This window comes from Pseudophryne corroboree, chromosome 4, assembly GCF_028390025.1.
Source record: "Pseudophryne corroboree isolate aPseCor3 chromosome 4, aPseCor3.hap2, whole genome shotgun sequence".
Classification (NCBI taxonomy): Eukaryota; Metazoa; Chordata; class Amphibia; order Anura; family Myobatrachidae; genus Pseudophryne; species Pseudophryne corroboree.
In genome coordinates this window covers 321,872,125-321,889,315 of record NC_086447.1, presented here as the reverse complement: position 1 = coordinate 321,889,315, position 17,191 = coordinate 321,872,125, and the positions used below count along the sequence as shown (strand labels likewise).

The following is a 17,191-nucleotide window of genomic DNA, read 5'->3' as shown; positions in this document are numbered from 1 at the left end:
GATCACAATTGAATATTAATTACTTACTTTAATCATTTTTGCAGAATTTCTCAATAAGAATCTTGTGGCCTAACAGTGCCCTGGAAAAAATGCTGATACTCTAGGGCGGTGTGATTCATGAATGTGTGGGAACCTCAGCACTGTACTGTAATTTCATATCTGATGCGCTGTCCTGGCAAGAATCACTTAATAAATTGCCCTGAAGCTTCATCTCTTATAGACTTGAATAGCAACCATAAGAGATGATTTTTAATAGGGAAATATTGCATTATTTAATAAATATTAACTTCGGATTCATGCAGTAAAAAGATAAAACTAGAGTATTACAAAAAACATAATACCTGCACTAAGTAAATTGAAATGCCCTGTAAGCTGTGCTACCTGGACCTATTTATTTAGTCAAGGTTAAGAGAATTGTGATACAGGGATGGCACCTTAGCAATCTCTTCAAAAGGATCTGCAATGGTGCAACCTTTACATACTGTGCATACATAGGGGGTATTTCAGATCTGATCAGGCACAGGGCTAGTCCGCCCTGCATGCCAAGACATTTACTCCCCAAATCCCCCCGCCCCCCTCCACGCACAGGTGCGAAATCATCGCTTGGCGGCGATGCTCTTGCACCCTGCAGGTAGCTCCTTGCCTGCGCTGGCAGGCCACTACCCATCATGTTTTGGGTCACAGCGGCAGCTTGTGACATCACGCAGCCTCCGCAGTCCTCCCCTGCAACGGTCCGGACACGCCTGCATTGTATGGACCGTGCCCACTGAACGGCGTTCTAACGCCTTTGGCACGCCCCCTCCCACCTCGCGACCGCACAGAGGCGATCGCACCAGTGAGATGCTTTTGCATCTCACTGGGTGCGCATGCGCAGTGCACCCGTTACGTGTGCGCACTGCGTAAAGGGCTTCAGAGTGCGATCGCTGTTGTAGCAGAGATCGCCTCTGAATTAGGCCCACAGTTCCATCTAAAGTAGTGGCATCACCTAAGGGCCTTTCCACTTTCTGTTTATATTGTTGTCCATGGACAACTGTGTCACTGAGTGCACATTCTCTCTAAATATCATTTGTTATAAAAGTAGACCTTGTAATTCCTTTGCCAGTGCTTTATATTTTATGCAGTTGCATTAGGGTGTCCGTCACTTTTCTGCAAACTGCTGTTTTTTGTTACTGTTACCTAGGAAGAAGTAAAATTGAGAAGGTTCTAATTGCAAACAGAGGAGAGATTGCTTGCAGGGTGATGCGCACAGCTAAGAAGATGGGAGTGCAATCAGTGGCTGTATATAGTGAAGCAGACAGGAATTCTATGCATGTCTCACTGGTACAGTACCTAATCTAAATATATATACATATGATGTGTATCTTTATTGATTACCCAGTGTTTGTTTTGTAGGCATATTGTAATAAGTGGCATAACTATAATGGGCACTGGGTGTGTGGTGTAGCGTCCACAAAGCACCCATTGCACAACATCTACTGAGCTGTTTCCAGTGATTTCTATGGAACACCAGTGCCATGACACCGGCACCATGTCTCCAGAGAAATTGCTAGTAATATGACGTATGCGCAGAGGGTAGCTGATTCTGGCACTGTGCTGTAGTCTTTGCACCCTTCTGTACATTGGCCATATCTCTCCTTCACATGTGCCAAATTTTCAGAAAGAAGAGTCTAAACTGAAAATGGACCCAATCACCTTAAAACACCCTGATTCTAATACCTAGAATTTTATATTGGTTATACAAATCACCTATACTTTTAATTGAAAAAGTTCATCATTTTGTTTTTATGGCTTACGGTTATTAGGTCGACAAACTTATGTCGACACTCATTAGGTCGACCACTATTGGTCGACATGCATTAGGTCAACATGGTCACTAGGTCGACATGGAAAAAGGTCAACATGAGCTTTTCACATTTTTGTTTTCATATTTTGAACTTTTTCATACTTTACGATCCACGTGGACTACGATTGGGAATAGTAACCTGTGCCCAGTGCAGCTGTAGCAGAGCGAGGCACCAGGGGACACGGTGCACTAATTGGGATTCCCCGTCACTTTACGAAGAAAACAACACCAAAAAAAGAAAAAATACTCATGTCAGCCTTTTTCCATGTCGACCTAATGACTGTCGACCTAATGACCCAAACCCGTTTTTATAAAGTTTGTCCACTTTAGAGTTACTATGTCTCAGTGCTGGCTGGCTCTCTCAGCTTAAAGTAATGGAAGGCCGCCACCAATATGCCATACGTGGGGAGGGGTCATTTATTTAAGATTGCATATCTAATAGTAGACAGTTGTCCTTTGAAATATAGCTCACCATTAGCAGTAATGTTTTCAGACATGTCTGAGTTTCTACCATATACAATGTTATATGTTCTTACACCTTCTGTTTTGTCATGTGCAATAAATTACTTGCAGGCGGATGAAGCGTATCTTATTGGTCCAGCTGCTTCTCAACTGAGTTATCTAGCAATGGACAAAATATTACAAGTAGCAAAAACATCAGGTGCGCAGGTAATATATTCTGACTGCATTGCCACATTACAGAAGTCTCTGCTTGTGTTTATCTTGTCAGCCACATATAATATGAAAGGTAATGGTAAAACACTTAAGCAGCGGGATGTAAGGGAGTCCGAGATCGCCAGAGGTGTGTGACGCCGGCCGATTGCAGACGTTTTTCTAAAGGAGTATTCACTTACAAGGCAAAACCATACCTTGTAAGCGATCCTGGACTCCATTACATCCCGCCGAAAGTGCGATGAAAATAAATGGTCAATTGTTGCAACTCTTGCTGCATTGGTACAGCCAGGTACTGCAGGGTGAGCAGAGATAAATTAACTGCTGAAGAAGCGCCTCAGCGGAGGATATATTGCATAAATTATAAATGTATATTGAAGACAAATTTCTGAAATGCTGCGCTAGCCGAACAACTGTGTGTCATAATGTAGCAGGAAGGATAACAAGAAAAAACGGCTGCGCTGAATGTCAGAAATAAAGTAAGAAGAGAGCCAACATATGAAAATGTATAATTTTAATACATGATAATGATATAAATATATAGTAGTAATACCAATAAAAACACTGAAAAATGAAAATGTAAAAAATAACCCACAGTACTTGTCTCAGAATGTCTATTCGAATAAGGGACTTCTGTTATGCTGCAGCTATAGTATAGAGCTGGAGTCCATATTCCAAAACTGCCAATATGCACTGCTGAATATGCACAAACGGTGGACAATATGTGCAATAATTGTAAACTCCAAGAGTGGAATATCTGTGCATCACCAGTTACAGTTCAATGGTTAATACCTCTCGGGTGGGCTGGTCCGTGTGCCGGGCGTCCCCGGTCGGATGTCCTGCGTTGCCCACAAGTGCTGTGCAGCGGAGAGGGGATGTAGCGCTCTGTGCTGTTGGGCTGGCTGTGGCGGTTGCCGCCGCTGGTACTGGAGAGGCAGTCGGAGACGTGCTCGTCTGGAGTAGCACCAAAGTGAGACACCTGAGCAAGGTGTGTGGAGAGGCGGGTCCTAACGCGTTTCGTCATGCTCCACGTGACTTTTTCAAAGGTGAGTTCCTGCCTTCAGCATGTCCGATATTTAAGCTGTGTTATACTCAGCATGGACAGCTGTCTACAATCAGTATCAAATTAAGAAACAGATGAAAACTATTTTAACAATGTTGGCTCTCTTATAAATAAAAAACTAATAATATTTATACACAGCAGACTTGACTCGCTAAGATAGGAATAAGAAATAATAAAAATAAATATAAATAAAAAATAAGGCTCAATCTGCATCAAAGACTCATTAGAAAAGGATCACAGTGCATGACCATATATGAGGCACAAAAGGCTCGTTATTCCCATGTGCGGGAGCAGAATATTTAACCCTATTGATAGGTCAGAGTACTATGCTTAGAAGACATTCTCTAACCTCAATTTTCAGGCCGCAATAGGTCGGATTCTACATGTAGTCTAATATGTCATGTAATTAGAGCATCCAGGTATATTTTTAAATTAAAAAAATATATATAATGAAGGAATACATAGTTTGACCATACCAGATAATAACAGAACTATTAACACATTTTACTGTCCTGGTTCAGATACGAACTTAGAATCCTTTAGACTCAAAGGTCTGTCGCTTAACCATGCACGCCACCGGGCACACCAAGTGTCCAGTGTGTGTATATTAAAGATATACCGCCATCTATTGCGTTCTCTCTCGCCATAGTATAAATAAGATCAGAAGGAATGATTGGATCATATATATAACTACGGAGTCTAGATAACTAATGTGATTAATAAGAACATATGTATATGAGTACGCACTCCTGTAGTTATACCGATACGGATTCACAGAACAAGTTCAAAATAGTAACTCTCACTTTTATACTATTATAATGGAATATATTAAAGTAGAAATGGAAGCGCTGACAGCAGCGCCGCATGTAATATAGTGCATAATATGAAAAGACCATGAAAGATACACACAAATAGTGCACCAGAGGCAACTCTGGATATTTCTCGCGACCGGTCTCCCGGTATCGGATAAATAAACAAAAACAAAAAAGGAACAATAAATAACAGAATAGAGAATAATTAAGAGAACACCGAAGAACCTATTATGATAGATCAAATTCAATACATTCATTTAATCCTTCAGGAGTAAGGGTTCTCAAATTATGGATCCAGTAGTTCTCCCTGAGGCACAGTTTTCTATATCTATCTCCTCCCCGAACTGTAGGTTTGATAGTTTCAATGCCTATTAATTGAATATCTTCTGGATTTTTCTGATGTTTATCTGAAAAGTGTCTAGAAACACTATGAAACAAAAAACCCTTCTGGATGTTACGTCTATGTTCAAGAAATCTGATCCTAAGTTTCCGTGTTGTCCTGCCAACATATATTAAGTTGCATTTACAAACCAATAGATAAATGACAAAAGAACTATTACAGTGGATATGTGAACATATCTCATATTGTAAAGAATCAGAAGCAAAAAAACTCTTAGTGTTGTTTTGAATATAGGAGCAGGTGATGCATTGATTCTCACCACATTTATAACATCCTACTATTTTAGGCAACTATTGATTATTTTTGGCAGGAACTATAGCATCATTTCTTTTATCAATAAAGAGACTTGGAGCAAGGAATTGTTGCAGGTTGTTGGATTTCCTGAAAATAACTGACGGGGTGTCTTTCAATTCAGATCTGAGTACCTGATCCGTGAGGAGGATTGGATAATTCTTACAAATAATGTTCCTGATCTTAATGAGGAGCAGTTATACTGTGACATAAAGTGGGGTTGGTCTGGTTCAAATATCAAGGGATGACTTTTAGATACCAAAAGATCTTTTCTATCCAAAACATCAACCCTTTCACGTGCGGTTCTAATTAACTCTGCTGGATAACCTCGATTCTGAAATGATATTGAGAGTTCATCTGCTTGTGGTTGGTAATCCAATCTATCGCTGCAATTCCGCTTGATGCGTCTAAGTTGTCCAAATGGAATATTATTAAGCCATGGTTTATGGTGTTAACTATTATAATGTATAAAATTTAAAGTGTCAACTTCCTTACAAAAAGTTTTGGTGGAAATTCTGCCCTCAACGATGTTAAGGGAAATATCGAGAAAAGAGATAGAAGATTGGTGCGCAGTGCCGGTGAACCGTAGGTTAAAATTATTATTATTTAATAAATCAATAAAGTGAGATAATAATGAAATGTCACCATCAAAAATAAAAAACAGGTAATCTATGTAACGGTCATAGTAGACGAGGTCCGCGCCGAAGCTCCGCCCCCAAATATGGCGGTCCTCAAAGACGCCCATGTAAAGGTTAGCGAAGCTCGGCGCGAACCTCGTCCCCATGGCCGTCCCAAGCATCTGTAAATAATAAGATTTATTAAATACAAAATAAATATGCGAAAGTATGAATGCTATCGAATCCAATAGAAATTTCTGTAACTCAGGGTCAATTGAGTGTGTTTCCACAAGAAAATCAGCAATAGTGGATCTACCTTTGTGATGTGGAATATTCGAATAAAGTGCCTGTACATCACAGGTCATGAAGAAAAATGAATTTTTCCAGTTGATATTCGCTATAGCATTCAAAAAGAAAGTAGTGTCTTTGATATGTGAACGTAAAGATGAGGCGAGTGGCTGTAAAAAATAATCAACAAAATGTGATAAATTAGAAGTGAGGGACCCCACACCAGAAATTATGGGTCGACCAGGAGGTGCAGTGAGTGATTTGTGGATCTTAGGTTGTGATAATATGTGGGGATAATGGGATGGGTAGGAACTAAATATCTATTTTCTTCCTTTGTGATAATGCCTTTATCCAAAGCCCCCTTGACCAAGATGGTTAAAGATCTATGATAATCCTGCGTGGGATTATCTGACCGTTTCACATATGTGATCCCGTCATCAAGCTGCCTATAGGCTTCAACTAAATAATCCTCAGTATTCTGAATGAATACCGGGAGACCGGTCGCGAGAAATATCCAGAGTTGTCTCTGGTGCACTATTTGTGTGTATCTTTCATGGTCTTTTCATATTATGCACTATGTTACATGCGGCGCTGCTGTCAGCGCTTCCATTTCTACTTTAATATATTCCATTATAATAGTATAAAAGTGAGAGTTACTATTTTGAACTTGTTCTGTGAATCCGTATCGGTATAACTACAGGAGTGCGTACTCATATACATATGTTCTTATTAATCACATCAGTTATCTAGACTCCGTAGTTATATTTCTCTAAAGTCCTAGTGGATGCTGGGGACTCCGTAAGGACCATGGGGAATAGACGGGCTCCGCAGGAGACAGGGCACTTTAAGAAAGAATTAGGAATACTGGTGTGCACTGGCTCCTCCCTCTATGCCCCTCCTCCAGACCTCAGTTAGAATCTGTGCCCGGACAGAGCTGGGTGCACTTTAGTGAGCTCTCCTGAGCTTGCTAATAAGAAAGTATTTTGTTAGGATTTTTTATTTTCAGAGAGATCTGCTGGCAACAGACTCCCTGCTACGTGGGACTGAGGTGAGAGAAGCAAACCTACTAACTGCGGATAGGTCGTGCTTCTTAGGCTACTGGACACCATTAGCTCCAGAGGGATCGAACACAGGAACTCACCCTTGGTCGTCCGATCCCGGAGCCGCGCCGCCGTCCCCCTCGCAGAGCCAGAAGACAGAAGCCGGCGTGAGAAGCAAGAAGACTTCAAAATCGGCGGCAGAAGACTCCTGTCTTCATATGAGGTAGCGCACAGCACTGCAGCTGTGCACCATTGCTCCCACATTACACCCACACACTCCGGTCACTGTAGGGTGCAGGGCACAGGGGGGGGGGTGCCCTGGGCAGCAATTAGAGACCTCTTGGCAAAGTGGGCATATATACAGTTGGGCACTGTATATATGCATGAGCCCCCGCTATTATTTTACACAAATTTGCGGGACAGAAGCCCGCCGCTGAGGGGGCGGGGCTTCTTCCTCAGCACTCACCAGCGCCATTTTCTCTCCACAGCTCCGCTGAGAGGAAGCTCCCCAGGCTCTCCCCTGCAGAAGCACGATAGAAGAGGGTGAAAAAGAGAGGGGGGGCACATAAATTTGGCGTAAAAACAATGTATACAGCAGCTACTGGGTTAACACTACGTTACTGTGTGATTCCTGGGTCATATAGCACTGGGGTGTGTGCTGGCATACTCTCTCTCTGTCTCTCCAAAGGTCCTTGTGGGGGAACTGTCTTCAAATAGAGCATCCCCTGTGTGTGTGGTGTGTCGGTACGTGTGTGTCGACATGTCTGAGGTAAAAGGCTCCCCTAAGGAGGAGATGGAGCTAATATGTGTGTGAGAGGGTGTCTCCGTCGACAATCCGACACCTGTTTGGATATGTGTAAGTGCTATGGTGAATTTATTGCACAAAAGATTAGAGAACAGACAGGAAATCTACCCATGTCTGTCCCTATGGCGCAGAGACCTTTAGAGTCTCACAATGCTCACTATCCAAAATAATAGACACTGATATCGACACGGAGTTTGACTCCTGTGTCGACTACGATAATGCAAAGTTACAGCCAAAGTGGCAGAAAAGTATTCAATATATGATTATTGTAATAAAGATGATTTGCATATCACTGATGACTCATCTGTCCCTGACACAAGGGTACACATTTTAAGGGGAAGAAAGCTGAGGTAAATTTCCCTCCTCTCATGAGGAAAAAGAGCGGGAATCTCCAGACAAGAGACTGCAGCTTCCCACAAAGAATTCTCAGGCAGTATCCTTTCCCCACTAGGGCCAGGATGTGATGGGAATCTTCCCCTAGGGTGTCACGTTTGCCCAAAGGGTAGCCCTAGCTATTCTCAGTGATCCTGCAGATAGCGTGCACTTTTTGATACACTACTCAGACCGGCGATTATGTCGGCATGGGTTTATAGCGCTGTGGCAGTGTGGACAGCTACCTTATCAGCAGAAATTGAGACCGTACTATGTATATATATGTGTATATATAGAGATATGTGTATATATATATATTAAAGATGCTGTCTTAAGAGATATATATCATAAAACATGCCCAAAGAGACATGAGTATACTGGGTCCTAGAGGCAAAGCTATGTCGATTTCTGCTTGACGTGTCCTGTAGAATATGCAATGGACAGATGATGCCAACTTAAGTGGCATATGGAAGGCTGAGGATTGTGTGGAGAAGGGTTCTCGGACCTGGTCTCCACAGCTATAGCTGGTAATTCTGATATTTTGCCTTATATTCCTGCACAGCCTAGGAAAGCACGTCATTATCAAATGCAGCCTTTCGAACAAAGAAACAAGAAAGTCCGAGGTGCGTCCTTTCTTGCCAGAGGCGGGGGCAGAGGAAGCCAGCTGCACAACACAGCTAGTTCCCAGGAACAGAAGTCCTCCCCGGCCTCTACGAAAATCCACCGCATGTCGCTGGGGCTCCACAGGCGGAGCTAGACCCGGTGAGGGCACGCTTTCGTAAGTTCAGCCACAGGGGGGTTCACTCCCTGTTAGATCCCTAGGCAATAGATATTGTGTCTCAGGGATACAAGCTGGACTTTGAAAAAAAAAAAAAAAAAAGATGCCTCCTCACTGACGGCCCTGCCGGCTTCCCCCCACGAGAGGGAAACAGGGTTAACTGCAATTCACAAATGGTATCTTCAACAGGTGGTGGTCAAGGTTCCCCTCCTTCAACAAGGAGGGGGTTATTATTCGACCATGTTGTAGTCCCGAAACCAGATGGTTCGGTCAGACCCATATTGAATTTAAAATCCCTGAACATATACTTGAAAAGTTCAAGTTCAAGATGGAATCGCTCAGAGCGGTCATCGCAAGGGAGGGGGATTTTATGGTGTCTCTGGACATAAAGGATGCTTACCTTTATGTCCCCGTTTATCCACCTCATCAGGAGTACCTCAGATTTGTGGTGCAGGATTGTCATTACCAATTCCAGACGTTGCCGTTTGGTCTGTCCACGGCACCGAGAATATTTACCAAGGTAATGGCAGTAATGATGGTGCTCCTGCGAAAGCAAGGAGTCACAATTATCCCATACTTGGACGATCTCCTCATAAAGGCGAGGTCCAGAGAGCAGTTGCTGATTAGTGTAGCACGCTCTCGGGAAGTGTTAAAACAGCACGGCTGGATTCTGAATATTCCAAAGTCGCAGCTGATTTCTACGACGAGTCTGCCCTTCCTGGGCATGATTCTGGACACAGACCAGAAGAAGGTTCTTCTCCCGACGGAGAAGGCTCAGGAACTCATGACACTGGTCAGAGACCTCTTAAAACCAAAACAGGTGTCGGTGCATCACTGCACGAGAGTCCTGGGTAAGATGGTGGCGTCATACGAGGCCATTCCCTGCGGCAGGTTCCATGCGAGGACCTTTTCAATGGGATCTGTTGGACAAGTGGTCCGGATCGCATCTACAGATGCATCGGCTGATCACCCTATCCCCCAGGGCCAGGGTGTCTCTTCTGTGGTGGCTGCAGAGTACTCACCTTCTCGAGGGCTGCAGGTTCGGCATTCAGGACTAGGTCCTGGTGACCACGGATGCAAGCCTCCGAGGGTGGGGGGCAGTCACTCAGGGAAGAAGTTTCCAAGGGCTGTGGTCAAGTCAGGAGACTTGCCTTCACATCAACATCCTGGAACTAAGGGCCATATACAACGCCCTAAGTCAAGCGGAGACCCTGCTTCGCAACCAATCGGTGCTGATTCAATCAGACAACATCACCGCAGTGGCTCATGTAAACCGCCAAGGCGGCACAAGGAGCAGGGTGGCGATGGCGGAAGCCACCAGAATTCTTCGATGGGCGGAGAATCACGTGCTAGCACTGTCAGCAGTGTTCATTCCGGGAGTGGACAACTGAGAAGCAGACTTCCTCAGCAGGCACGACCTCCACCCGGGAGAGTGGGGACTTCATCAAGAAGTCCTCGCGCAGATTGTAGGTCGGTGGGAACTGCCACAGGTGGACATGATGGCATCCCGCCTCAACAAGAAGCTACAGAGGTATTGCGCAGGTCAAGAGACCCTCAGGCGATAGCTGTAGACGCACTGGTGACACCGTGGATGTTCCAGTCGGTTTATGTGTTTCCTCCTCTTCCTCTCATACCCAAGGTGCTGAGAATCATAAGGAAAAGAGGAGTTCTAAGGCTTGAATTTTTTGTAACAAGGCCTCCCGTGCCGCCATATGTTGTCTTTTCCTATGGGCGCCCAGTTGAATAAGTTTTCCCCTTATTACACATTTATGGGCCTCCCAAACTACCACTTTGGAGATTCCCTCTGTGTCGTTAACTTCGATATAGTTGGCTATAGCCTCTCTGATCTGCTGCTGGCAACCGGGATCCTGGATGATCATCTCGTTTAGTCTCCACGTGTAGGAATTCGGGCGAGCAGGGGACAGACGTATCCCCAAAGAGACAGGAGCATGGTCTGTCCAGGACATGTTGCCCACAGCAGATGCCTCAGCCAGGTGCAAAAATCTATGCGGGATAAATAAGTAGTCAATCCTAGTGTAAGTATTGTGAGGGTGTGAATAAAAGGTAAAATCTCGAGTGGAGGGGTGTTGTATCCTCCAGACATCTATGAGTTGAAAGTTATGTAGTATCCTCCTAACTCTACGGTGCAATTTGTCCGAATACCTAGGGGAGGGGTTGGAGGAGTCTAGTCTGGGTTCCAATGACCAGTTTAAATCCCCGCCGAAGAGCAGAACCCCATTAATGTGTGGTTGGGCTTGTGTGAGAACTCTTTCCAAAAAGCCCGGCTGTATCTTGTTGGGGGCATAAACATTAAGAAAGGTAAAAGCTCTATTGGCGATAGTGCAGTTTATAAGCAGAGCCCTGCCAGGGACAAGTTTATGGCAAACAACGTCTGCCAGGGCGACATGTCTGGCAAATAGGATCGCTACCCCCAGAGTCTTACCCTCCACGTTATTGGAGAAATACCCTGTAGGGAAGTCTCGATTCCCGAGAGAGGGGGCCACCCCTTCTTTAAAGTGGGTTTCTTGCACAAAGGCAACGTCTGCTTTTTCGGCTTTCAATTCTCGTAAGGCCCTTGACCTCTTCTCAGGAATGTTGAGTCCCCGGGCATTAATAGAAAGTACTTTTAGTAACGCCATTTACCTGTTCCAAAAAGAAATAGTAAGTCTGGTCTGACACCGGTCCCATCGGCATAGGGTAGGGCTTGGGCGTTGGTGTGCCTAGGTAGTTTTGGAAGGGAGGAGAGAACCTGAAGAAGAGAAGGGGAGAAAGTAGCGGACAGAGGAAGAACAATAGAACAGAAAAGCAAAACAATATAGAACATTTGAACAAATGAAGACATAACACCGCTCCTGGTGAAACGAACGACGGGGACAGTGTTCCCGTCGATCGTACCAGGACCAAACATTGCGGTGTAAGTGGGGTAACAAGGGAGGGACGAATCGGCCCTCCAACACGAACTGTGTCAGTGTAACATAATTAGCGACCACGATAATATGAACATTGCATGTCGCAACAATAAGGGCAATACTGTAACCGAACTATGGTAATGCAGTCGAGACCGTGACAAAGTTGCTTCTGTCTCCCTCTATTCGGGGAACTGAGATGACCAGGTCCCTCGGGCATGATGTGACTATCAAACATAGAGACGGTGATCCGAGAGGCATCGTGTCCCTCAACCTCAGGGTGCCTCAAGGGAGGGAGTCTTTCTGTAGGAGCCGTGGTCCCTCCCGCAGTGACTCGACATATTGAAGCAGTCCTCTTTATTCCAATCAAACGTGGGTAGTGAGAAAAAGATGCCACTCCAAAGGTGGGGTGATTAGGTCTTCGTAGCCGAGTAGGATGATGAAGATGACGGGGACGGAAGGGAGCGATTCCGTTTCTGTGCTGCTGAGGGGGATCCCACAGTTTGGAAAGGTATATCAGCCTGGGGGGGTTGGGGGGGGCGAATCCTCGAGCCTACGGATTGCCATTCGGGGACCTGTACTGGGTCAATAGATAGGGTGGAGCAAAAGGGGGCTACATCCTCAGGGGTCCTGATCGTTGCAGACCGGCCATCATTAGTTGCTGTGATGCTGAAGGGAAATCCCCATCTGTATTTGATGTTGTTTTTGCGGAGGGCATCTGTTAGTGGTTTTAATTGACGTCTAGACTGTAGGGTGTGACGAGAAAGGTCCTGGAAGACCTGGATAGGTGAGCCGTTGAAGTCTAGGTCACCGGCGTTACGAAGTTTCCTGATTATCTCTTCTTTTTGGCTGTAGTAGTGTAGACGGCAAATAATGTCTCTTGGACGGTCGGACTGCAAGCCTCTGGGGCGCAGTGCTCTGTGTGCCCTGTCAAAGACGATGGGGTCGTTCGGGTCGGTTTCCAGGACTGCACCAAAGATCTTATTCAGGGCATCCGGGATGCTTTGCTGTGGTATGTCTTCAGGGATGCCCCTCACCCGCAGGTTGTTCCTACGACCCCTGTTGTCTATATCATCAAGATGGTCGTGCAACTTCCGAATCTCCTCCGCTTGAAGTCCGATAGTATCCACCAATGCGTGTTGGAAAGCGTTGGAGTCATCTCCCCTGGTCTCCAATATTTCAATGCAAGAGCCCAGCTGAGTCAGTTCCGACCGGAGTGAGGACACCTCAGAGTGGACCACATCCCGCAGTTTACTCTCCAAAGATGTAAAGTCCGCTTTAGTGGGCAGGGTCTGTAGGAGGGCGAGGACCTTCTGCATGTCCTGCTGTCCAGCGGGACTCCTATCTGGTGTAATCACCCTGGGTTCACCTTGCTTCTCCAACCTCTCAGCATGTGACGGAGAGGAAGGCGTCGATGGAGTCGCCATATCTGTATCTTTCCGGAGATTGAGAAACCTTCTTAAATCTGCGCGGGGGGTGACGTCAGACTGGCAAGCGGAGGTTTTCACTCCCCTACGTCTCCTGCGACTCATGGGTGGCAGGAAGGGGGTTTGGGCGTCGGAACCTGCACGGCCAGTACTGGAGCAGGGGTGTCGGGCGACCCAGTACTTCAGGTCATACCTTGATTACTCCCCCGGACCCGTATCCCAGGGCTTGGGGCTGATATTCACAAATCCCTATGTCGCCGCCTTGTAGAAGAGAGTGTCATATGCAGTGGTGAGTGCGTTCGGTAAGACGCTTAATTACAGACATGCCTGGGTGGATGCGTTATCATGTCGGACATAGCGAGAGACTGCAGAGTCCGCAAGACAGATCTGTGGTCGTTTGGGTGATAGAACGTGTCAGAAGGCGTCAGCCGGCATCCCTCGAGACGGCCCTACATGGCGGCAGGAGGAGGCATCTATTTTCTTTTGAGTGGAGACTTGCTGGTCGTACTGCGGTGAATTTTCATAGGCAAGGTGCTTTGTTATAATACAGACAAGTATAACAATAGGAGAGGTGAGATGTGACAGGGATCCACAAGGGGGAGCCTCACTTCTCTATGTCGGGCTAAGAATGTGCATTCCGGGTTAGGCTGGAGTTCTGTGTCGGCAGCTCCCTTCCCCGACACCTTAGTTGGCCACAGGGCTAGAAATCCCCCTAGTTCAGCTACTCTTAATGTGGGTGCTTTTCCAGGCTGCTATTCCTAGCTGTTAGAGGTGACTGCCAGGATCCAAAATGGCGCCGCCAGGTCACTCGCTTCAGGTGCCTGATGTATGCCCCATGTATATATATTGACCCCTCTTGCGGGGTACACTCAGTGGTGGCAGTGGCTTGGGTCTCCGGAGCCCAGGAGGGGTCCCAGGAGACTCGCTGAGTGCAGCGGCGGCCGCGTTCGGCCCCGGCAGCGGCACCACGTGACCGGCGTCTCTCGCACCAAGCTGACCGCCGGGTACACGGGGGATCGCCGCACCGAGCGGCTCGGCCAGGGAGAGACTCACCTAGGATAGATGTGGAGTGGTGAGTGGTGTGGGGGCTCCAGGGGTAATGGGGACAGCTCCTTCTCGGCCCTCCGCCGCAGGGCACCGAACTTCCGGTCCGCGGCTGCTCCGAGCGCGAGGTCCCGGCTCCAGCTAGCAGGGTAGGCCGCAACCCGCACGGGCACAGGGGGCACCCGCCGGCTCCGCGACCGCCCTGATCGATGCTTGGGGGGCCCGGGCAGATAGATAGGGGGTAATAATTCCCCGAGTAATAGTGCAATTTAGCAGTTAGAACTGCTACTATCTCAGGAGCTCGTGTGCTGCACAGCCTCCTGCATCCACGACCAGGCCACGCCCCCATCATAAGGAAAAGAGGAGTGAGAATAATACTCATTGTTCCGGATTGGCCAAGAAGGACTTGGTATCCAGAGCTGCAAGAAATGCTCACAGAGGACCCATGGCCTCGGCCTCTAGGGCAGAATCTGTTGCAGCAGGGACCTTGTCTGTTCCAAGACTTACCGCGGCTGCGTTTGACGGCATGGCGGTTGAACGCCGGATCCTAGTAGAAAAAAGGGATTCCGGATGAGGTTATTCCTACGCTAATAAAGGCTAGGAAGGACGTGACGGCTAAACATTATCACCGTATACGGTGAAAATATGTTGCTTGGTGTGAGGCCAGGAATGCCTCTACAGAGGAATTCCAGCTGGGCCGTTTCCTTCACTTCCTACAGTCGGGAGTGACTTTGGGCCTAAAATTGGGGTCCATTAAGGTCCAGATTTCGGCCCTATCCATTTTCTTTCAAAAAGAACTAGCTTCTCTACCTGAAGTTCAGACGTCTGTAAAGGGAGTGCTGCATATTCAGCCCCCGTTTGTGCCTCCAGTGGCACCTTGGGATCTTTACGTGGTGTTGAGTTTCCTGAAATCACACTGGTTTGAGCCACTTAAAACCGTGGAGTTAAAATGTCTCACGTGGAAGGTGGTCATGCTATTGGCCTTGGCTTCGGCTAGGCGTGTGTCAGAATTGGTGGCTTTGTCACATAAAAGCCCCTATTTGGTTTTCCATATGGACAGGGCAGAATTGCGGACTTGTCTGCAATTTCTGCCAAATGTGGTGTCATCTTTCATATGAACCAACCTATTGTGGTGCCTGTGGCTACTCGTGACTTGGAGGATTCCGAGTTACTGGATGTAGTCAGGGCTTTGAAGGTTTATGTAGCCAGAACGGCTAGAGTCAGGAAAACTGAGTCGCTGTTTATCCTGTATGCATCCAACAAGCTGGGTGCTCCTGCTTCAAAGCAAACTATTGCTCGCTGGATCTGTAACTCGATCCAGCAGGCTCATTCTGCGGCTGGATTGCCGCTTCCAAAATCAGTAAAAGCCCACTCCACAAGGAAGGTGGGCTCTTCTTGGGCGGCTGCCCGAGGGGTCTCGGCATTACAGCTTTACCGAGCGGCTACTTGGTCAGGTTCAAACACCTTTGCAAAGTTCTACAAGTTTGATACCCTGGCTGAGGAGGACCTTGTGTACTCATTCGGTGCTGCAGAGTCATCCGCACTCTCCCGCCCGTTTGGGAGCTTTGGTATAATCCCCATGCTCCTTACAGAGTCCCCAGCATCCACTAGGACGTTAGAGAAAATAAGATTTTGCTTACCGGTAAATCTATTTCTCGTAGTCCGTAGTGGATGCTGGGCGCCCGTCCCAAGTGCGGACTTCTTCTGCAATACTTGTATATAGTTATTGCTTAAATAAGGGTTATGTTATGGTTGCATCAGGTTTGTCTGATGCTCTGTTGTTGTTCAAACTGTTAACTGGGTAAAGTTATCACAAGTTATACGGTGTGATTGGTGTGGCTGGTATGAGTCTTACCCTGGATTCCAAAATCCTTTCCTTGTACTGTCAGCTCTTCCGGGCACAGTTTCCTTAACTGAGGTCTGGAGGAGGGGCATAGAGGGAGGAGCCAGTGCACACCAGTATTCCTAATTCTTTCTTAAAGTGCCCTGTCTCCTGCGGAGCCCGTCTATTCCCCATGGTCCTTACGGAGTCCCCAGCATCCACTACGGACTACGAGAAATAGATTCACCGGTAAGTAAAATCTTATTATACGATCCAATCATTCCTTCTGATCTTATTTATACTATGGCGAGAGAGAACGCAATAGATGGCGGTATATCTTTAATATACACACACTGGACACTTGGTGTGCCCGGTGGCGTACATGGTTAAGCGACAGACCTTTGAGTGTAAAGGATCCTGAGTTCGTATCTGAACCAGGACAGTAAAATGTGTTAATAGTTCTGTTATTATGTGGTATGGTCAAACTATGTATACCTTCATTATATATATATATATATATATATATATATATATATATATATATATTTTAAATTTTAAAATATACCTGGATGCTCTAATTACATGACATATTAGACTACATGTAGAATCCGACCTATTGCGGGATGAAAATTGAGGTTAGAGAATGTCTTCTAAGCATAGTACTCTGACCTATCTATAGGGTTAAATATTCTGCTCCTGCACATGGGAATAACGAGCCTTTTGTGCCTCATATATGGTCATGTACTGTGATCCTTTTCTAATGAGTCTTTGATACAGATTGAGCCTTATTTTTTATTTATATTTATTTTTATTATTTCTTATTCCTATCTTAGCGAGTCAAGTCTGCTGTGTATAAATATTATTAGTTTTTTATTTATAAGAGAGCCAACATTGTTAAAATAGTTTTCATCTGTTTCTTAATTTGATACTGATTGTAGACAGCTGTCCATGCTGAGTATAACACAGCTAAAATATCGGACATGCTGAAGGCAGGAACTCACCTTTGAAAAA

At 46.0% G+C, this 17,191-nt stretch overlaps 1 protein-coding gene across 1 annotated transcript in view; it reads left to right on the top strand.

Annotated features, from left to right (window-relative positions):
* Positions 1 to 17,191, top strand: part of MCCC1 (methylcrotonyl-CoA carboxylase subunit 1) — a 159,013-nt gene that overhangs the window by 15,611 nt on the left and 126,211 nt on the right. Inside the window, exons 3-4 of the mRNA XM_063916340.1 lie at positions 1,181 to 1,320; positions 2,417 to 2,512. Coding sequence (XP_063772410.1) covers positions 1,181 to 1,320; positions 2,417 to 2,512 — 236 coding nt within the window. The remainder of the gene's footprint in view (positions 1 to 1,180; positions 1,321 to 2,416; positions 2,513 to 17,191) is intronic.